Below are 24,331 nucleotides of genomic sequence, written 5' to 3'. Positions count from 1 at the left end.
TCAAATGAAAGTGGGCATATTCTGTGCATTTTTAGCAGCAATTCAAAACGTATGGAGACTGTGTGTGTGCCTGTGTGTGTGTGTGTGTAGCTTTCAGAATTTATACCAGGAGAATAGATTGCGCAAATTCTCGGTTGAGCAGTTAAGTTCTGGAGAAGACCTAGAGATGAGTCACTCCAAAGTGTGGAGAAACAACAGGGAGGGAAAGGGCAAAATTGCTTGGGTTTTTGAAATAGGATATAAAAAATAACTCTTTAGGGAGCTTGGAGTGCAAGCATGCTTTTGTGAGGGGACTGTGAAAACATCTTACAGATCTCTGCAAGGTTGGGTATCAAATTCTGGGATTGATCAGTGTTATTAAGCAAGGGCAAGTGTGTTGGAAGAACATTTATTGGAAGAAAACCAGGGAGATTGGAGCAGTAGCAAGTGTGCTGGTCACCTGATGTCCGTTTTACTTGATGGCAGCAAATAGGAATCAGGTTGGCTGAACATCAGACCCCCCAATGTAGATATTGTGGCCCTTGGATTAAGGAGCCTATACAGCTGCATGGTTAGGGAAACACGAAGTCAACTCTTGCTGTGAACAGGGGCCATCCAATGGTGTGTGACACTTGAGAACCTTAACCTACATCCTGTTCTGCCACTGTAGCTTTCAAAGGTCAGAGAGCACTAGCTCAAACTATAGTGCAAAGTGGTAACATCTGGGCTAGAACCTGACTCCCCACCCCGGTTCTGTCCCACAGCCTCAGCGTTCTCGGCTCACAAAGCAATACCCCCTCCACTGGGGTGAGTGGTAGACAGTGTCCAAGCCTTGTGATTGCATCTCTGTGATGGGGTAGCATGGTAGCTCTTAGCCATGATTTGCAACATCCATATTTTACCAAGATTCATTGCCTTAAGTTTACAATGATAGCAGCTGTCCTTGGAGATTTGTTGATACTGAACTATAGCTTCGTATGATGTTACCATTGGAGAAATAAGAAAGGGAATACAGGAACTCTGTATTATTTCACATGTCTTTATGTACAGCATCTATAATTATCTCAAAAGAACAAGATTTAAAAATTCATAAATGAAAGTCAGTTGGATCAAAGGTCCAGGTTTTATTTACATTTAATCCTGTTTGTGATTCTAACAATTGAAAATTAAGTAAATATTTCTCAATCTTCTCGACTCAGTTAAAAAAATTTTTTTTCAATAGAAAATATGGCTATATATGGCCTATCCAAAATAGTTTTCCCACCTTACCTAATTTACATTCCAAAGCATCTCATGCTTGTTTGGGCTGCCTCCTCTACAATTAAAATACTACTCAACAATCCACCTTCTGCTAATGATATGCACTATTGTTAAATTCAGTATTCTCCAAATACTCCATGAATTGGGTCTAAAGACAAGCACTCAAAGTGCTCCACACATGCTTATTGATTGATCAGATTTATGCACAGATTTGTTTTTATTAAGATTGAGCTATGTTTATTTTAATATACCCATATGGAAAAAAAGGTTAATTTATTTTTTATATAGCATTTTTTTGAAGACCCTGAAGGAAAGATTGAGTTACCACCATCATTGAAAATTTATTCCTGGAAACGTCCACAGGATATTTTAATTAATCGGGTAAGAAATTTTGTTTACTAGTAAGCAAAATACTTATTAATTATGAGGATGTCATACCCTAGTGATAAAAATATGCATTTTTGAAATGATTTAGAGTAATTTTTTCTTGTGATATTCAGCAAGAAAAAGTAATTGCTTTTTGTCATTTAAATCAGAAATAAATGTTTACCAGTATAGTTAAATAGTTCTTGTACTAGTTTCCAACAGATTGTATTGAATTTTTGTTCAGAGTCTTAAGTTTTCTTCTTCTTCTCTCCAAAATGTTGAATTATAGCCTAAAATGTTACGTGAAATTATTCCTTAATTTCTGACTGACATACTTTCTCCTTTCTGCTTCTTAGTACAAACTTATATGACATGGAGGTCTATTTCCTCTAGTGTTTATAGCATCACTTTTCCAACCCAAGAGGTCTGATCTCTCTATTTCAGGGATTATTGAGGCATTTTCCAGAGGTCACCTTCATATCTGGACTCCATGTCCAACCCTTTGAAGCATACTGACTGGGACGTCTCTCAAGAAACCTTCATTTTAAATAGCACTTATATAGATTAAAACTTAAGACACACTGGTCTATAGCTTCTTAACAGCTATGTTAGTTTGAGCATATTTGTTTTTTCCAAGGGTCTAATTATCACTAAGGTCTTTTTTCCTTTGTTGTATATCCTAGAACTTTCATTTAATGCATAGAAAACCAGTAGACTAAATTATTTAGAACTAGTCAAGTGGTTGTAGTGGAGCTGATTCTTTTGTACATTTGTGGAATCTATTAAAGCTCTGTCTCTACATAAAGTGATTTTATTCCTAAAAGTTTTAGCCTTCATCACCACTTCCACTAATGCAAGAAAATATAATATATCCATCATATGTTCCAACTACTATTACTAGTGGAGAAAATCAGATAAACCTGAATTCAAAAAGATTTACTGAAATGAGAAAATAAAACGGTATGTTTCTGCCCACCAGGGTATTTTTGAATGCCCATTTGTAAGGCATTTGTAAGGCAAATAAAATAAATCAAATATACGCAATCCATACTTTTAAATGACTTATAATGTTAGGTAACATTAACATAAAGAATATAAACTCTGTGAGGTTAATATAATGTATAATAAATCCCACCCTTATTTTACAATGGTGGCAGGTCCCATTGCATACAATTCCTTCTGTGAACTGCTTAATTCCTGTGTTGGCACAGCCATTTGTAAATGTGTAGATTTGGCCAGCTCTAACACAGAGGTTCTCTGCACTAACAGACACATTGTAGTTCGTAGCTAAGGTGACCATGTATTGATCATCCAAACTGGGACACTTTGACAAGGAAAGATGGAGAACTATTCATAGTTATACCAGGACTATAAACCACTACTATCCTGGGCAAACTGGGATATATGGTCGCCCTATTCTTGGTTCTTGTCATCATTTTCAAAGGCCTTTTAGATCCCCTTCAAGTATTACCCTGTTAATTTCCTCCTACTGACAAAGACCAATGATCAAATGGAGCATGTGAATTCTATCCTCTGTAAGGGCCTCCATGGCTTGACTTCCCACTGACAATCAGTGAGACCATCTGCCTTCTGGAAGACAAGAACACCTCCAGCTCTGTCTAGACCTCTGGCAGAGAATGGTTCTCTATGGCCATAATGGCTTCCATCTGGCTAATGCCTTCATTGTATAAAGGACCTCATAGTCCTGGTGTTACTAAGACTAGATCCAGTTTCTGGCTGAGTAGGAGGGATAAGACCTGGAAGATCCATCACACCATCATTTCCATCATGTTTTGGAATATGCCACAACCTTCCAGTGGGCAAACACGGAGAAATCTCAGCCCACAATCATTTTAACCATAGCATGCTCCACTCCCTCATGCACCAGAAATCTTGCAGAAGGAAAACTGTAGCCATCTCCCCTTCTTCTTGCTCTCGGTTTTGTTAAATCTATTTTTCCAAACCTGTTTCTAACTTTAAACTCCATTCTCATCTCTACTCTATATCTCAGTTCCAGACCATTCAGTGACTCTCACCCAGTTTTATTGCTGGTTTGCCTGCTTCTAGTTTTCTTATCCTTATAGTTTGAACTTTGGTTCTGATTTCCCACCTATAAACTTTGATAACTCCCTTGATCATGAATTACATTCTCCTTTAACTAAGAGCTTCAGGTAACCTTGAGCACCTTTGAGAGACATCTGTTATGGTTGACCTAGAATGGGTTCCCCTGCTTTGGCACCAGGTACCATGGGCCACACAACCCCCCCGCCACGTTGATCAAGAACTCAATCCAGCAAACAATGTCCTATAATACTTTATATTATCTTTTGCCTATTTCTTTTTTGTAAATAGAGTTTATTTTAAAAGTGGCTATTGCCATTGATACTTAATATATTTTGACACTTCTAGACTAATGTTTAAAAGCAAGTGCAAGTCTATGGAATCTTATCCATGCTATCAAGATGAAGATACTAAGATTGCTTTTGCTGACTATACTGTGACCTATCAAGATCAGCCACCAAATACTTGGTTTATACTATTCAGGTAAGTCTGTATACTGGCAGTATTCATATCTATAGAGTTTTATTTATGATAGTAGTAACAGTCTTGGCTTCTAGGTTGCTTTCATGACTTAGTTAAAATTCTTCCAAAGTTGCTACCCTTGAATGAGATATTATAGAAATTTTTATTTATGTTTCTTTCATCAAAATATGAAGAATGTTAATTATTATATGCATGAAAAAATAATATAACACATTAATATGCTTTTAATATAGAAAGATATTCTTTTATTTCTAAGCAACAGCATATTTGGTAAAAGTCACAAATATAAAATGGAATTTATTAGTGGAGTTCTCATTTACATGAAAATAGCATATAATAGTAATTTTTAAAAGAAAATAATATGTATACCTTATACTTATTTGGAATTTTAGACTTTTTTAAAATTTCTTGGCATTAAGCCTAATTTCAGACTTTCTTTAAGATCCATGTCAAGGGAAAGTTTGCTTTTGTATTTACAGGGAAACATTTTTGGTTCCTCAAGATATGATTTTGCTTCCCAAAGTATATACTACACTTCCAGTCTGCATGCTACATGTTGTTAATAATGACACAATGGAACAAGTGCCAAAGGTGTTCCAAAAGCTGGTGCCTTATCTTTATACCAGGAATAAGGTAGGTTTAAAGTTTGTTTTCCCCATCTAATAGAATGGCAGTGAAAATCCTTCAGTTTATAGAGGAGCCAGGAGAAGGTAGGGCGGAGGTATTTTCAATCTACTTAACAAGAAAAGGGCCCTGGTCTTTCCTTATAGAAGTCCCATTTATTTGACAACATGAGATACTTAATGTGAATGCTAGAGCATTCATTACCTCTCAGCTCTCTTTTTTTCCCCTCCTCCCCAAAGAAAATATGACAAAAAGAAAGCATTAGAAGTTCTAATTATTGAAATCATAAAATCATATAAATCCTTAAGACATAAATGGATCTAAAGAGCTCATTTAGTCGTATGTCTAAACCAAATGACTGTCTCTTTTTCCCACTGGGTTTTTATTCTACTGCTCTGTATTTCAGAAAATTGAGATTACACAGCCACCCACCCCCTCCCACACCCATAGTCTTTTCTAGGGCTATATAAATTCCTTCAGGGGCCAGAAGCACTTGGCATGTTACTCCTGTGGAATGATAGACCCTGATCGCTGACCTTCACTCAAACCACATTGCCTCTCTGTTCATTTAAATCCCATACTCGTGTTTTAGGGATTCATGACAAAGGATGGTGTGTGCCTGGACTGGAAACCAAGAGATCTGTTTTAGCTCTGATTTTCTATTCTTCAGCTATATAGCTTTGAACTTCATTTTTCTCTTTGCGTTGTGGTTGGACTTGACTTCTGAGGCTCATTTCAACCTTTGGTTCTATGCATTATTTTGAATGAATTAAGACACACTTATTTAGTGGATACTGGTTTTGTAGGAATGAAAAATAAGTTAAAAACGTGTTAACTATATAAAAAAACCTAAAACACTTTTGAGCTGTTTTAGAGATTTTGTGAAACTTTTTAAAAATGAAAGCAATTACATTCTTGATGAAATTGTTTAATCTAATTGATATGTATACATATGTATATACATACATATGTATATACACATTAGTAGTTTCAAAATTTTATTTTTACTAATTTTTTTTAATAATTTTTAAAACATATATGTTTTATTAAACTCTTAGCATTTTTTTCTATTGGTTTTCATGAGATAAATTTTCTTGATATTGCAGTCAGATTTTACCAAATTTCAAGATATTATCAAATTGTAACAGGCTTAAATTGTTTTTACTCTCTATTAGATTTGGTAAGTTTCACATTTACATTTTATGAGAAAAATCTGATGAACATTAATATTTTTGTGTGTAGGTATTTATACTTGGAATTATACACTTAAACATAATTTTAAATACTCATTTGATTAAAGTCAATGTATTGATGTTTTTATTTATAATTATGATATTTTTATTTATACTTACTTTCCTTAATTGTTTTTGAAAGGGTATTCATACTTCTCTTAAAAACAGAGCAATTTGCTAATACAAATCAATTTCTGCACATCAAACATATATTACCATCTTTGGCTCATACAATTTCCTTTTACACTATACTTATTCTCCTCTATGTACTAATTAATTATATTTTATTGAAAATTGCAGTTTTGTGAAATTTATCTTTTTACAGCAGAAAACCTTGGGTTAAACCAGACACTACAGGGGAGAACTAGTTCTTCAACAACAAACTAGTCTTCACACCAGTGTATTATTTTTTGAATGTTTGTTTTTCTCAGTTTGACCTAGATTTCTTTTTTGAATAGAAATAATTAATTGTGATTAGAAATAAAAAGTCCCAAAGATCAAGATCAAAAAGATGATTTCATTTAAAGGGAGACTATCAAGGCCATAGATGTCATCAAAATCGAGAAATGAGGTTTACTTCACTTGATAAAGTATATTAATATTAGTCATGGATGCTTAATTTTGGAAAGGACCTTTAGCATTTGGTTGACTCAAATAGGAATCTGATTGGTATTTACATCTAGCATACTTTGGTTGGTTGGGTTGGGTTTGTTTTTTATTTTAGTAACTCCACTAAAGACTTATTTCTTTAGACTAAGCTTGAATTTTTTTTTTTTTGGATACTTCTAAATGATGCATTTTGAGTTAATATGCAGAACATTCCATCTCTACTTAACTATTATTTTAAAATTGTAAATTGGATCACACCAAACACACTTATTTCCTCTCTCCTGTCTTTTCTATTCTACCCTTTTACTCTAGATAGCTCTGTTTAGGGGAAAAAAAAAAAAAAAAAAAAACAGAGAGATTTGGGAGGAGGATATAAAATTGTGTGACTAGAAGCAGTGGTCACTTTTGTGGTGCAGTTTTCCTCACTTCTTGATTCTTGATCTTTGAACATTTTTCCAAATTTTCAACATTGCTGCTAAAATGTGGTTCCCAGAACTGAACGCTGCCTCTGAAGGGAATTCTGGCACACTTAAACGTAAAAAGGATCATTACTCCATTGTTTTGTATCTTATGATTGCATTCGTGTTGGGCACCTGCAAGGCATGTTGACATTGTGGTCTCAAGAGACAACTGAATGTTTTTGGCTGGGTAGGTAGTGCCTAACTGGTAACCCTAGGCAGGAACTTTGTGGCTAACTCATCAAGAGGCATCCCGGCCCATATGAAATTCACGAGAGGCCTTGACGTACGCCTTCCCGAAATCCATAACACCATGCCTGCAATATTTACCTGATTTTGTGTCTTCTAATCTTATTTTTAAAAATGAAGTTTTTGTTCCCAATAAACTCACATTGGCTTTTAAGAATGTTTTGTTCTTTTGGGTTCTCTCATGAGACATCTTTTTTATGATCTGCTGTAGAACCTTGATAAAGACCACTATTAAATTTACTAGTTTGTGGTTGCAGAGTACATATTCTTCTTCAATTTGAAAAATCAAAATTGTTCACTCTGTTTTTCTCATAATTCCCTGAAGACCACATAATGTCTTTGTAATGTAATGTAATTCAGAATACTCATCCATGAGATCTCTCAGTACTCAGTACTGTATGTGTAATTCTTTTACTCTGAGAGTCTTGAATCTATTTATAATAGCCAGGTTCTATCTTAAAATCCTATCACTGGTTTAGCTATAGATTTTCACTTACTGATATCTATCCCACTATTTTATAAATATTTTTTCTCTTACAATTATTCTGTGAGTCTGGACAAACACAAAGTAGGAGTCCTGTAATTTTGTTTTGCTTCTTTAATGCATTAGTACCATAAGCTTGGATAATAATAAAAAAGCAACAAATCTGTGCATTACACTTTGCAAGTAAAAATGCTTTAGCATATATGATTTATCTTCCTTTTTTTACTCACCCCAAACATAATGTCAAAAGGTCCTTCTTGGTGTTGCCAATTATCATTTCATTATGAGTTAATATTCCTAGATGTCTATTGATTTTTTTTTTATTCATTCTGGCTTGTATGTATCTAATCTTTGTTTCTGGAAATCTAAATATGTCAGAGAACTTCCTCTTTAACAGAGAACAATTGGAAGACAAATCTGCCTTTTTATTCTTTATTAGGGGCATCTGAAATTATAAACTCAGAATTACTTTGAGACTTTGCATCTTATTATGATATCATGCTCTTGGTTCATGGACTTATTGCCCAGATATCCAGTTGTGTTGAACAAAGCTGCTCCTTACCATAAACTAGGCACTTTCCCAGGTTCTTTAGCTGCTGCTTTTCTCCACCCTAAGGAGCTCATTTCCAACCATACATCTGGGTTCCGAGGAATCAAATCAGCTGTTAATTCCATAGCTTTACCTGTCATCTCAAGGGAACTACATTTCTATGAACCCTTATGCTTTTCTCACTTCAGTATTTTAGAAAGATGAATCTGAGAGACAGGAAAATCAAATCAGAACCTATTGGACCACTCCAGGATGATGCGATGATAAAAATTTACCTTTGGAACCATTAGAAGAATTAGGAAAAAAACAGTTATCATCTACTACAGTTAAGCACTTTAAATACAGTCAAAGAACTACACAAAGAAAAATGTTAGAATCATTTTCCTGACAACATGTAAGATGGCACTTTCGAAGAGTAATTTCAAAACATTATGCTAGGGATTCTACTGTTCATTGAGAGATCTTGGGATTTGTATGTGTATCAGGATAATAAAACATTTAGTACTGTGACATATTGTACATTTAAGAGGCTAGTAACAATATTACTCATTTCTGCATAATTTCTCTTTCTTATAGAAGGGATACACATTTGTGGCTGAAGTATTTACGGGTGATACATATGTATCAGCCTCACGATGGAAACTGCGCCTCATTGGCTCTTACACTCCACTCCCATGCCTCTCTCGGGACTCTCCATACAATGCTTTCACCATAAAGGAAATCAGAGATCACTACATACCCAATGATAAGAAAATTTTATTCAGGTACAAGTATATGGCCGAAGGGAAAATGCATTCTTTTTAAAATGTTAATATTTTAGGATAAAAATCAATTCTGCAGTAAAATCGTGAGTCAGTTTTTAATTTGAATTTCTATGCTCTTTTGGAAACAATTAATTTAGAGCAATGTGATTATATGGGCATTATATAGGATTAACCTTAGATGGTTGCATATAATGGTAATGATATTTTCTTTGTCATCATCCTATTTGACTTTAAATATTCTTTGAGACTTTAAACATTCTTTGTGACTTTAAACATTCTTCAGCAGAAATAATATAGTATTGCAATTCCCAATCCTCATTAAAAAAAATCTGTTTTCTTCCTTCAACATTTTCTTAGTCTTCTTTGACATGATGGGCTGTTAGGCAGACAGTATTAAAAAATACTGTTGAGCTGTGCAACTATTCACAAATTCCACTTCAGACAGAAACACAGTGCACCATTGTCAAAAGCTGATAACAAACTTGTATACTCGACCCCCATAAACTCTTGCCAACCAGCCTCATGCAGCAGTGGCTCCAGTCAGGCGGGGGAGGTTAGAACTAAAATCATGAGCATAGCAGCCATCAATTTAGCCCTTATGGCTTACTAGCTAGTGTTCTAATTGTGCTGGTCAATGTGGGAAGATTTCTAATTGTGCTGGTCAGTCTGGGAGGATTATTTTGTGGAAATTTATTTTATTCTTTGGTATTTTAAATACATTCATTTAAAAAATAAAATAAAAATATAAAAGACAAACAAAAATGTATTAATAAAAATAAAAGGATTTGTTCTATAAAATTTGGATTCAGTCAGAAGGCCACACTTAAGGACCTAGAAGGCCACATGTGGCCTTAAGGTTGCAGGTTCCGCACTCCTGGGTCAGATGCATGTTTCCAATCTTTTTTGCAAGAGGTTTCCCACCTGTTGGTAAAAGACGAGGATGGAGGCTATGGGTACTACTTTAATTTTTCTGCATTTTTGTGAATCAAGGAAAACGCTGTTATCAGGGAAGCTTCCAAGGGCACTGCTTCTGCCAGTTGTGCTCTTTATGTAATGGAAAAGGTTAGTGTGACAGTAGTTTGCAGATCTGTTACAGGGTTTAGTGACTTTTAAGTCTATTAAGTTTTATTGGTGCATGGGGGAAGGGGATGGAGGTATAACTACATGATGAGTGCAATGCGCACTGTCTGGGGAATGGACATGCTTGAAGTTCTGATTCGGAGGGATGGGCAGGACATGGGCAATATATATAACCTGAAATTTTATACCCCCATAATAAGCTGAAATAAAAAATAAAATAAAAAAGGCACATTTTTAAATTTGGGATTTGATAATAAAAGTCCTATAACACCCTTTGTTTTATTGTACAATGTTAGGATCTTTTGCCAACATCTATAATAACTAATATTTCCAGGATGTTAGCAGACTTTACAAGGTGGTTTCACTTTTAGGTTTATCATGTCTGAAAATTATACCATTTCCTTTACTGACTTGAGGGAGAGAGTAATATACTTGATTATAAAGTTAATGTTTTTTGACAGGTATTCAGCTAAAGTGGCAGTACCACAACTTGTTACGATACAAGTACGCACGTCCAAACCAGATGCTTTCATCAAGCTGCAGGTCCTAGAAAATGAAGAAATTTTGGTGAGCTGCATTGGAAAAGGCCAAGCTATAATCCCAGCATTCAACTTCTTGAGAAGTGATAAAACTCTGAGCTCCCAATGTAAGTGTGCCTTTTTGAACTGCATATTTGCTTTCATAAATAGACATTTATGTTTGCATGACATCATAAAAATGAAGATAAGATAGCAAGTAACCACTTAAATATGTAAAACTTGATATTATAGTAAAAATTAAAGTGCCACTATTGCATTTACATGTGAAATTTGGCTCTGAAAATCAATAGTTTGGTTATATGTGTACTTTAAAGACTTTTCACCTTGGAGAAAAATTTATTTTCTTATTACATGAGCTTTCTTAATAAGAAGTAGAATTTTTATTATTTTGAAAGAATCTTTTACTTTTATTTCATTCCCAATTCATGATTTTTAGAAAGTATTCTGCATATTAAAGTTAACAGAAACTTTAAAGTTATTACTTTCAATGTAATATTCTTAAAGAGTTATTAAATAAATAAAATAAATTTTTCTGAAATAATGCTTGACAATGATACTTTGAGGTGTATTATTCATTCAGTCACTTTAGTAACTTGATTCAGACTGTAAAAAATCACATATGTCCCAATGCAGAAAATTTGGAAAAATAAATAATTGTAAACAAGGAAATAAGAAATTCTCTATAATCATGCTACCCAGAAAAAAATATTGTTAATATTTTAGCTTTTTTGACAGAACACACTGTAAATAGTTTAGCTTTTATGCCTCCATTCTCCATTTTTGCATTTACATTGTAAAAAAAAATCAGGATCTTACCTATTTTGCCAATTGATATTTCTTCTTAAAACCATAACGTTTTTCATTTTTTTATGGCAGCGGTTGGGACCTCCAAGCCAAAGGTAAATACAAGTGGTCACAATCCTGAGATATATATTGTCCAAGTGACTGAACACACTTTATACATTTTGTCCAATTTTATCATTTTTTATGGTGGGAGAATAAGTATAATGCTCGTTACTCTGTTATGGCTGGAATTGAAATTTCCCTGTGTTATTCACTTAGGTTCTCTCAGTACATGTTTGATAAATTAATTAATAATATCCAACATATTTCTCTTTTTATTCCTACCAAGGGTACTTACATTATCTGTTAATTACAAAATAATAAAAATATAAATTAAAAATTAAAGTGAAAGTCTTTTAAAGTGTGACGACATACACAATGGTGTTAAACTTTAAGAAAGTCAGAGTCAGTGAGGTTATTAATAGCTTAGAGTCATTTGAGTGGTACAAAAATAAAGGAGAAAATGTTGAAGTGTTGTATATTCTTTTAGCAATCAATAGTTGTTCAGAATATGTACTACCCTGTGCAGGTAACATACTATTATAGCAGATTTCTCTATTATCAGAATGTTTCCAAGGAGCCAGTCATGTTGGGTTTTATCTCATTAAAACAAAAAGAATTGACCTATTCCTTTGAGTATTTTATGAAGAGATCTAACCCATGTAGTTAATAAAAATTATATATATATAACATGTTTTAAATTAAACTTAAAATTTCTCCTATTCAGCTAGCAAACAAGTTCTTTTATTTCACGCTGCATCCAAGAAAGAACAAGAAGTATATGTTAAGAAGAAATCTGCCCTGGGAAGTCAGAAATCCTATAAGGGTAAACCTGGAAATATAATACAAGACACTGGTCTGCCTCTTTTGGAGGAGGAAACTACCAGTACACCCACCACAGAAGAAATTGCTAGTGTGCCACAGCAGGTATATTTACATTAAAAAGAAGTATTCAGGACTGCTCCTAAAAATCTAATGTAACATAAAAACAATCCACTTCCTGAAAGTTGTCAATATATAATATGCAAGGTCACCAGTGCATAAGCAGAATTGAAGAATAAATCATTCTTGACTGTTTCTCTGTGCCAAGATCTTTAAATACATGGCAAATTTCATCTGTACGCTAACTCAATAATGTAGATGTAATTATCTAACTTTACAGTTATGAGTCTATATAACTTTGAAGGTCACATAGTATTAATAATAAAGGTCACATATGAAAGGTCACATATTAATAAAAACTAATCTGTATGTGGTTAAAACTACAGGAAAAAAAGGACAATGCATGTATTTTAAAGTAGCAGGAAAAAAAAAGACCTGTGCATTGGAAACCAAAAACGAAAAAAGTAAAAGGAATTTAAAAGAAAATACAGTGTCAGAATTAAATCCTAATACGATAGTAATTACAATAAATTCAAACAGATTAAATTAATCGATTAAAAGACTAAAATTTTAAAGATATATAACTATAAGTAGTCCAAAATGACACTTTTAAACAAAATGTCAAAGAAAGATTAAAAATACAAAGAAAAATATACCTGGCAAATACGAAATGAGACCTGTGATGATAGTTTTAACACATCAAGACATATAATTTATAAAGGATAGTATATAAAAATAAAAGGAAGATAAATCAAGTAGATATGAGCATACTAACATATAGGCACCTAACTACCCAAACACAATAAATAAAAAGAAAAAAACTTTTAGAACTATGGAGAAAAAAAAAAAAAGGAAAGTCAACAATTAACAACTGAATATTTTAATACGGTGGTCCCCAATCCCAGGGCCACAAAGCAGTACCGGTCTGTGGCCTGTTAGGAACCGGGCGGCACAGCAGGAGGTGAGAGGAGGCAAGCCAGTGAAGCTTCCTCTGTATTTATAGCCACTCTCCATGGCTGACATCACCGCCTGAGCTGCGCCTCTTGTCAGATCATTGGTGGCATCAGATGCTCACAGGAGTACGAACCCTACTGTAAACTGAGCATGTCAGGGATCTAGACTACATACTCGTTATGAGAATCTAAGGCCAGATGATCTGAGGTGGAGCTGAGGCAATGATGCTAGCACTGGACAGCGGCTGCAAATACAGATTATCTTTGCTAAGGCAGAGAGGTTTGACTGCACAGAGAACATAATACATCAAATCAGTGAGTGGCAGGTGACAATGTAATAATAATAGAAATAAAGTGCACAATAAATGTAATGCGCTTGAATCATCCCCAAACCAGCCGCCCCTCTCTTTCCCACCCCACCGCAAAGCCCCGTGGAAAAGTTGTCCCCATAAAACTGGTCCCTGGTGCTGAAAGTGTTGGGGACCACTGTTTTAACACATTCCTTTCAGAAACTGGAAAGATCAAGCTGAAAAACAAAATAAATATGATTGTGAGGATTTGAAAAATCTAAGTATAAACTTAATAGCTGAGGCATCTATATAAAGCACTTTACCTAGTAAATGAAGAACATATTTTTCTTGGCACGTACAGAATATTTTTTAAAAACTATCCTGTAATAGGCAATAAATGGAAGCCTCAATGAAATCCATACTATCTATATCATATAGATATGTTATCTGGACATAATGCAATAAACTAGAATAATTAACAGAGTTTCAAATCCCATAAATGTGAAAACTGAAAGTATATTAAATAATCCTTTAGCTAAAAAAGAATATCAAAAAAGGAAATTATGAAATACATAAGATTCAATAAAAGTAAAAAAACTATAAATCAAAATTCGTAAGCAACACCTAAAATAGCATTTAGTGGAATGCTAATTTTAGATTAATTCATTAGGAAGCATGAATAATCAAAAACAAATGAGATAAGCTATTGTAATAAAAGGGAAAAAACAAAATAGTAACTCGAAGATAAAAGAAAATGGATTTTAATAGAAAATAGACATCAGTGAAATGGGGAACAAAAAATAAATTAGATTAATAAATTCTAAGCTACTTCTTTTAAAGATTAATGAAGTAGACATACTTCTAGTAAGACCAATCAAGAAAAAGAGAGAGAAAGATACATAAATTAACAAAATACAGAAGAAAAAATAGGGTGGAGGTGAAATTACAGACAACAGGTTTAAAAAATATTAAGTGTTATAAACAACTCTGCCAACAAATTCAAAACCTATGGGGACCAAGCATGGGCTGCCCTTGGGGAAAGAGGATCTGGGATCCAGCTGATGCAGTTTTATGGCTTGTCCCTATGTATATATTTTTAAATTATTATTTAAATAGATAATATAGTCATGTAGATTAAAAGGAAACCTCAAAAGATACAAAAAGATGTGTCTCATTTTTAATTAAAAAGATACTGTATCAGCAACAACAACAACAAAAAAACCTATGGGGGAGGGGGAACACGTAAGTTCCCGGGGGCATCGGAGAATCGGCAAAGCTGATTCACAAGAAAATAGAAAATCTAAATAAAACAAGAAAGAATAATAAAATTGAAATGATAATCCAAAGTCTTCTAAGTCTTCATTTTCCAAAAATCCATAGGCCCAGCTCTAATAGACTTTCAAGGAGTAAATTGTTCTAGGAAACAAAAAAATTATACAAATTTTCAAAGGCTTTTTAAGAGATTAATGTAATCCTGATTCCAAAACCAGATAAAAGTAACACAAAAAAGTGAATAAAATTCATTTATAAACATGAGTGAAAAATTACAAAGAACATAATAGGTAACAATTCCACCAGTGCAGAAAGTGATCAGGGAGCATTCATCTCAGGAATTCAAAAGTGTTTTGCTGTTAAAAAATGTATCAGTATTAGTCACCACAGTAATTTTGACTAGATGAAAATATATGACCCTGAAACATGTAAGTTCAATACTTATTATGGATTTCTCAAAAGTGCTCTTAGCAAACTAGCATAGGAGAAAACTTTTCAACTGTAAATGTTACATATCAAAAATCTTAAACTTAATGGAGAACTATTATATACAAAAACATCACATTAATGTAGATAATTTAGGTATATTCCTATTAAAATTCAAATAAGAAAGAATGTCCACTATCGTTGCACAGACCAATAATGCAAGAGAAAAAATAAATAAAAGAGTATTCGAAATAATCACCGAGTTATTTACAGATGATATAATAGCAAGATTGTCAGAGACATTAATAATAGCAAATACTTATATATTTCCTTACTCATCATCTACTATGCACCTGGTACTGTGTATACACATAGATCTTTAATTCTCCCATCAACTCTTTTTTTTAATTTTTTTATTTCAGCATATTATGGGGGTACAAATGTTTAGGTTACATATGTTGCCTTTGCCCTACCCAAGTCAGTGCTTCAAGAGTGTCCATCCCCCAGACGGTGCACAGTGCACCCATTAGGTGTGTATATACCCGTCCCCTTCTCCCCCCTCCCATCTGCCCAACACCCCACGAATATTACCACTATATGTGCAACTCTTGAAGTATTCTATCCTTGTTTAACAAAGAACCTGGAGCACAGAGAGCTTAAATGACTTGCTCAAGGCCAAACAGCTGGTTTGTAATGAAGTAGGACTTGAAAGCAGACAGCTCCAGCCCCTGAGGCCATACTCTTAATCACCACACTGCAGGTTCTAAAACTTACAATAACTGGTAGCCTTTCTTTACAGTAGCACTATGTACTAGACATTAGAATAGGATCCCTTTCATAATAGCAATGAAATTGTAAAATATCTAGGAATTAACCAGTAATGCATCAATTGTCTATAGAAAAACTTAACACTTCAATAAAGGACATAGAAGATGATCCAACCAACTGGAGAACTTAGATGATTTGAATAAATAGAGAAGTATTTCATGTTTTTCACAGAGGTGACACAATGGTATAAAGACACCAGTTATCTCCAATTTACTTTTAAATTCAATGCAATATCAATCAAAATTCCAACTGTATTTGTCGGAAATTTTCTAAACTTACTCTAACATTCACAAGACTTAATAACAATTCACAAATAGTTAAGTCAACTTTGAAAAAGAAGAGCAAAGTATATCTTAATATTTCTAAATATTGAGACGGTAAAAAGCCATAGAAGTAAAAATAGTATTAATTAGTGCAAAAATAGGAAAATGAAGCAATGGAAGAAAGTAAAATATGAATATATCACGTTTGCATGGAAATTTAATATGTAATTAAAGGCAACACCATAAATCACCAGAGAAAACATGGACTGTTGAGTGGATAGTGCTGGGAATATTACCTTTCCATGGAGAAAAATAAAACTAGACCATTAGCTAACAGCATGAATAAAGGCAACTTCCAGATGTATTGGAGATTTCATTGTAAAATTTTAATCCATAAACATAATAAAATAATAGATGATGTAGGGACCATTTTTTGTGCCCTCAGCACAAAAAGAGAAAACCCTAAAGACCAACAGCTTTGAAAAAAATACTGAAACTCTTTGGTTACCTGAGAAATGCAAAATATAATAGCAGTGAGATTCCACTTTATACCAATTGCACTGGCAAAAATTAGAAAGTTAGGTAGTAGCAGGTGTTGGTGGGGATGTGAGGATATTAAACTTTTATAAATTGTAGTGTTCCAAAATTTTGGAGAATAGCTGGGATTATTTAAATTATGATCATATGATCCAGAAAATTATACATTTATCATGTGGCTAGAATAATAAATTATATTAGACACATACTGTGTCTATTCCTATTGTTTGTTCTTAAACACTGCATTTTATTTCACAGAATTACAAGTATATTATAAAGTGTTTGGTGTTATATAACAGTTGGCCTCTCACTGAAAATCAGCTGACGTTTGTTCAAGCACTAAAAGACTTAGAGAAAAGTGATACCAAAGGTATGTCACTCTAAATGTTCACACATGCACTTACATTTTATGTAACTATTTAATAGTAAATTGATCATGTAATTATTAAAACATATTGCTTATCATTTGTATTCTATATATTGTGGCATTTCCTTTTGTTAATTGATTACATATTTCAACATTTTTACTGCATGGTTTATGAGAAATAAAAATATATGTTTAATTTAATTTAATTTAAGCACATTTTCTCTAGCAGGTAAAAATTTTACTCTGAAGAATCAGTCTTAAATGTCATGTTTATAAATGTTTAGGCAATTTGATTAAATTAAAAATAGCAATATGTCAGCTGCTATGCATCAATTATATTTACAACTCAACCTATGTGCTCTAATTTTAAGTATATGATATATTTTAGAAAAATTCAATTATTAATGTCTTCAAATTATTAATTTAGTTTGCTTTTAAAATATAAATACTTTATATAAAGAAATTGGTCAGGTGCTTTTTTATTAATAATTACTATGTTGGTGACCTAATTTAAATTTTATATTCATTCAGAAGTCATTGTTGCTCCACTTACTCATTTAAACTCAACTTTTAATTTCTATGAGAAATATCACATAGAATTTGATTTTTTTTCAAAAACTTCACATCTTTATAACCCATGATAAAAAATAAGGCCTGAAATATGGCTATGTACTACCTAGGATATTTCCGTTATAAATTTTTAGCAAGCTTGGTCTCTGGTTAACATGAGGCAACAGTGCCACCTTTAGTATATTTCAGTACCTAAGTTTTAGTAAAAATTGCTTACTGAGATGGCTCACTTTCACTTAAGAACACAGAAGACTGGAGCATCTTGAGCAAGTAGCACTTAGTGATGTCATTCGCCTTCATATATAATTAGTGGTGATGTGATCTTAAATTCCTTTTGCCAATATGTTACACTTTTATGTTGCTGACCTGTGCCTTTGAAGTTCTAATCCCTTTACAAAAACAAAAATAAACTTTGTCATTCTCAAAAATATTAGGTTTTAAGTCCCACCCAATTTTATTAGCAGAATTATAACATTTCCTTTACTTAATTCCTTCTTTAGCTCAATGAATGCCTGGTGTACCCAATTCAAGGTCTTTGAAGAAACCAAACATTATTAAACATACATATATGTATCTTTATATATACTTATGTATAAAAAGGGATTTTTCTGTTTATATTTACCAAGTATGATTGTACTTGACAAATGTACATTTTGTTCTAATTCTAGTTTAGAAATATGTAAATGTTCAAATCCCAACCAGATTTGATTCCTGAATATATAAAAAATCTAAGCACTGAATTTTAATCATAAAAACAAAATTGCATTTTTAACTTTTTATAAGTTTTATTATCTACTGAAGATTTCTTTCTACTATATTCTGGATATGTGTAAGGCAATATAAGAGGAGACCTAAAAGCATGATGTTAAAGGCTTTTTAAATTCATTTTATCAACAGATACTCCTTGAGCACTTCCTCTCTGAAAGGGGTATATTAATTTATTCCAATAATCATTTCCTCTAGAGGTCTCCTAATTACATGAATATATAACATGAAGTCATATTTTTAATAATTTTTTAACAGTAAGATGTTTTTTCTTGCATCTTACTGCTACATATGCTCTCAACATGTACAGATTTTCTTGTTTTTTTGTCCCCACAGTATCCTTTTGTCAACTTTATGGTCTTAACAAACCAGAGTTTTACAGAAGAGACTCACAGAGGCTGTGCGACTTTCCCAACATCATGTGGCTAATTATTTGCCTATCTGGGGTTTGCCCCTAGGCTTCCAAACTTTGGACTCAGTGTTTTTTCTATCAGAGATAGAATTATTTTGAATATTTTTTTTGAGAAACATTGGTTGGACAAGTATAAATTACTACAAATTCCAAATTAATGACTTTATAATTGTATCAGAGACTGGTATATGAGAAATACAGTTCTTTTTTATTAAGATTGTCTTAAATGGACAAATCATAACTGTATATAATTATGAGGTACAATGTGGTGTTTTGATATATGTATATGACGTGGAATGAAAGCTTTACATATTAAACAATCTGATGAGTACATATTATCAGTTCAACATTATATTAGCTGAAATTAGCAATTTAAAATGAGGGATATCATGATATTCTGGCCTTGAAGAACTTATAACAAAGGAGAAAAGGTTACCCTCCATTATGCTATTTATTAAAGAATATGGAAATTATTATATTCTCTATATTAATGATGTAAAGAGAGAGGATGGCACACACTGCTGTGTGCCTGACACTTCAGTAGGTGCTTTGTGAATGTAAACTTGAGTATTATAATATGCTAATTTCAGTGGAATCAAATACACCTAAATGTATGACTCAAACACTGAGAACTGTGGGTAGTAGAAAAGAAAGTTGCAGAAATACTTCATGGGGAAGCTTGAGATTCAATTTCAGCTGACCTTTGTTAAGCATCTTAAAACCCCAGAATGTGTGATACTAGGTATGAGCTTGTTTTAAATGCTCTATATTGATTATTTGAAGTGCCGTGGCCATGGTCTTAGTACCTCCATTTATACAGAGGAGGAAACTTAGGCTCAAAAGATGTAATAAACCTACCAAAGCTAACCTGTCCAGTGGTTGGTCCAGGATTTACCTCCAAGTCATTTGATTGTTTGACCAAAGGATTTTCCCCAGAACAACACTTCTCAGAAGCTGGCATTATTGGCAAAAGGGCAAGTTCCCTCCTTGTAAAAGGGTGGTGCTCACAGTTTCTTTGCAGTCTTTGAGGGTGATCTTCCCCCCAATCTGAACATACCTAATAGCTGGGCACCAAGTAATCAATAAGATCTGGGTTCTTTACACTTACTATTTTACTTTGTTAATGGGGTGACTTAACAAGACTCCAATTTTGAAAGAAACTGACAGGTTCTTTGAACTTGTATTTGATTTTTTTTACATTCCTTAAAAAATATTTGCATATATTCATAGGGTATAAGTGCAATTTGCTATGAATTTGTATTTGAATGCTGATTCAACTCTTATCCATTGGGGTACCTGAGTAAATTATATAACCTCTCAGAATCTGCCCTGCTAGGAAGCTTTGAGAATTAAAAAAGAAAGACACATAGTAAGGATTCAACAAATATTATTTGCCCTCCCCACCACCACTTTGATATTTAGTTGTTAGAAATAGAACATAAGGCGAATGCCCTTCATGTTGGCAAAAGGGAAATACACTCTCCTAAAAATAAACCAGTGTTTCTCAAAGTATGGTCCTGGGGCCAGCAGCCTCAGCACCATCTGTGAACTTGTGAAAAGCTTAACTTTTGGGGCCTCACCAGAGATCTTCCAAATCAGAAATTTTAAAGGTGGTGCCTAGAAATCTGTTTGACAACAAGCCCTTCAAGTGATTCTGATACAGTCTAAGGTTTGAGAACCACTCTTGTGAAGGCACCTTCAGCTTCTTTGAATTCTAAATCATCAGTTTTCTTCCCTTCAGCAGTACTTATTTCTAACACAAGGGAAAAATGCATAGATTTCTTAAATCAGTGTTTTTCAAAATGCAATCCATAGGCCAGTTGTATCAGAATCACTTGAGGTGATTTTCAAAATGGTAGATTCCTGGGTCCCACACCAAACTACATAGTTGGAATCTCTGAAGGGTAAGCCTCAAGATAATGCATTTTACAGGCTCTCTGGATGATTTGCACATTCATCAAAATTGTGAATTGTTCTGTTGCAATAAACACAGCATTACCAGTAACAGAGTTGTGTGACAGTCGACACAGCATTACTGGTAACAGAGTTGATTAACAGCACAAGGTGAAAGTGGTGAGTTCTTCTACCCCAGGAAGGGAATAATAATGATTAGAGCAGAGATAAATGAGTTCAATATTATATTGGCAGTACTCACCAGGGCAATTATGCAAGAAATGAAATAAAAGACATCCAGATAGGAAACAAATTATTAATAGCTAGTGGTGATGACTGCATAACCTTATGACTATACCAAAGCCCACCGATTTATCCACTTCAGTGGTGCATTTATGGTGTATGAATTATATCTCAATGTTATAAAAAGGAGTCAACCAGACCTTTATAGAAGGTGTTTGCTTAAAAACACAAAACTCTTAGATTAACCATTTTTCCCTGACTTACTTCCCTTGTCCTTATGTGAAATGGTTTTATTGTTATATCATTAATCACTGGTTTCCATTTTTATGTCTCTCTAGCTCATACTGAGAAACACGAGGAATCAGTTACCTTGGGAAGCCCAGATTTCCATACAATTAGTGAGGGGCAAAAATCTTCAGGAACTTCTAAAACAAGGAAAGGCAAAGAAAAATCTTCTGAGAAGGAAAAGACAGCTAAAGAAAAACAGGCACCTCGCTTTGAGCCTCAGGTGGGTGTGGTATTTTTTAAAATTTGAGTCACTTAATGAATTTAGGTCCATTGGATGCTTACTTGTCTGTCTCTCCTGAAGACAAAACTGTGAAAAATTCTGTCTCCCTGATTACAGCAGCCATCCAAATACTCTGAGAACATTCCTTGGACATTTTCCCAGGCTTCCTTTTCCAGTTCAGTATCAAAAAGCATTCATTGAACTTTTAGTGTATAGAATACTTTTCTTGGGACTTGGGCCTCTAAGATTAACATGATCCAGTCCCTACCCTAAAAGAACTCACAGTCTAATGGAGGAGATTAAAGATAAACAAAGAGTTTTAATGTTAGATGTCATAGGTACAGTGGTAGAAAGCATAGGTTCTAATCCAGCCTCTGCCACAGTGAGTGTTAAAGAGCAAAAAGTATATTTCCCAGGTTTCCAGCAGGATTAACTGAGTAGGATGTTGATATCATTGGTAAAATGGGCAATGAAGGAAAATTATTAATAGCAAATAAGGAGAAGTGACGATGATTCAGTCATTCCAGACTACAGAAAGGTCCACTTGCATTTGAAAGGTTTTATTTCCCCGCTGAAGTCTACCCTTGGAAGTGAAGTAAATAAGTTTAACTCAACCCATGTATTCCTACAAGACACGTGGCCCTCCTGTAGTATCTTCACAGTGCTCCCTTCCCTCATCAAAACTGGATCCTAGAATAGTTTCTGATAAACTCATTTATCAAGCAATTTAAAAATGATAAAAGCCAATACACTGTGTTTTAAAAGGAAGAAATAAAAAATTTCCAGTTGTGAGATTTGGTTCTTACCAGAATATTAGGGGAATATTGCAGTTCGGTCCTTACAAGAATATTAGGGGAATACTGTAGGATGTAAGGTCTTTTTGGTAACACTGAAACCAAACTGCACAGGAAAACTTTATTCAGTGGCTGTGCCAATTCCCCCTTCCCCAGCCACATTATTTGACATGGATAATGGACACAGTCTCAGCCTTATGTAAAGTGAAGTGTAACCACATCACTTTCAAGCCTCTCTTCCAACCCAGTTGCCACCAATGAGCCCCACCTATGCAGAAATTGTCAAGCCCTATATCAACCTGTTCCCAGTCTATGGTCCACTCAAGTGACCCTAGGAGACATCAAAATGTGGTTAGATTTCATAATGGATATAGAGCAAGTATATGCAGACCTGGAAATGAGCAATTATCCTTCTCTCATTTTTGTGACAAGATTCTATAAGTGGGCATAAGTATAATTTAGAACAAAAAATTTAGAACTAAAAAAATTTAAAACAATTTTTGTTCTAAATTATACTTATGTATAATTTTAAGTAAAATTTGTATACAATGAAATGCACAAATCTTAATTGTACAATTCAATGAGTTTTGACAAGTGTATTCACCATGTAATTCATGTGCCTATCAAGATATATAGATCATTTCCACAAGCTCAGAAATACCTTCAAACTTCCCTGCAGTCATCCCCCTGCCGCATCTCCCAGTAAGCACTGATCTTTCAGTCACTATATATTACTTTTGCTTGTTGTGGGATTTTATATAAATGAATCATACAAGATGTACTCTTTTGTCCTCAACAACTTCTCAGTAATCAGTAGTTTATTACTTTTTAATGTTAAGTAGTACCCAGTTATATAAATATACTATAATTTGTTTATCCATCCCTCAGTTGGTAGGCATTTATGTGTTTTTCTTTTGGTGTTATTATGAATAAGACTGCAATGAACATTCTTGTTCAAGTCTTTTGTGAATATAAGTTTTCATATCTCTTGAGTAAAATACCTAACAGTGAAATTATGAATCATAAGGTAATATCCAGACCCTTATGAAAGGAGGAAAACCTCCTACCCAAAGACTTTTATTTTATTTTATCAGACATCCATTATGCACTCTCAGCAAGAAGACCCAAATAAACCGTACTGGATTTTGAGGTTGGTCACTGAACACAGTGAATCAGAATTATTTGAAGTGAGAAAAGATACAGAACGAGCAGATGAAATCCGAGCCATGAAGCAAGCCTGGGAGACAACTGAGCCAGGAAGAGCAATCAAGGTTACCTGACTTTGAAAAGCTGTCATTTTTTTACTTTTCATCCTTAGGCAAGGTCTGAAAAAAAAGTCATGCAGGTCAAACCACAGTCTTTCCTTTAGAAATGGTATCTAGAATTTTATCAGACATTGATTAACCAGATATTAAGATCACATTGGGACACATTGTGAAATGTTACTCTCTTGATAATCAAAGCAAAGCACACGCTGATGCCACTTACAGACCCAAACTATGAGTTACCTCATTCGTTTACATAGCCCTGCCTGTGTCCGCGTCTGCCCTTAACACTCCCACGTAAGAAAGCAGAAAAATGTTTCCCACGTGCTTCCCAAAGCTTAGAACAGCCTTAGATAGATAAAAAGCACGCTGCCCCCTAGTGGAACATGCACACCTCGTCTCTCGCCCCTGTGTTTGATAAGAGTCATCGCCGTAGTGAAACACTGCTACTTAAATAAGCGCTTCGTGTTTCAACTCAGCGG

General features: G+C 33.9%; 1 protein-coding gene across 1 annotated transcript; it reads left to right on the top strand.

Annotated features, from left to right (window-relative positions):
• The first annotated feature begins 3,822 nt into the window (after positions 1 to 3,822).
• On the top strand, positions 3,823 to 23,895 carry LOC123640577 (androglobin-like). Its single transcript, XM_045555177.1, has 8 exons — positions 3,823 to 3,847; positions 4,604 to 4,782; positions 8,932 to 9,119; positions 10,661 to 10,845; positions 12,309 to 12,508; positions 17,291 to 17,402; positions 21,621 to 21,790; positions 23,679 to 23,895. The coding sequence occupies exons 1-8, from the start codon at positions 3,823 to 3,825 to the stop codon at positions 23,862 to 23,864; spliced, it is 1,245 nt and encodes a 414-aa protein (XP_045411133.1). The 3' UTR covers positions 23,865 to 23,895.
• Positions 23,896 to 24,331: the final 436 nt, after the last annotated feature.

This window comes from Lemur catta, chromosome 6, assembly GCF_020740605.2.
Source record: "Lemur catta isolate mLemCat1 chromosome 6, mLemCat1.pri, whole genome shotgun sequence".
In the NCBI taxonomy this organism is placed as follows: Eukaryota; Metazoa; Chordata; class Mammalia; order Primates; family Lemuridae; genus Lemur; species Lemur catta.
This window is presented reverse-complemented; position numbering and strand designations above follow the sequence as displayed.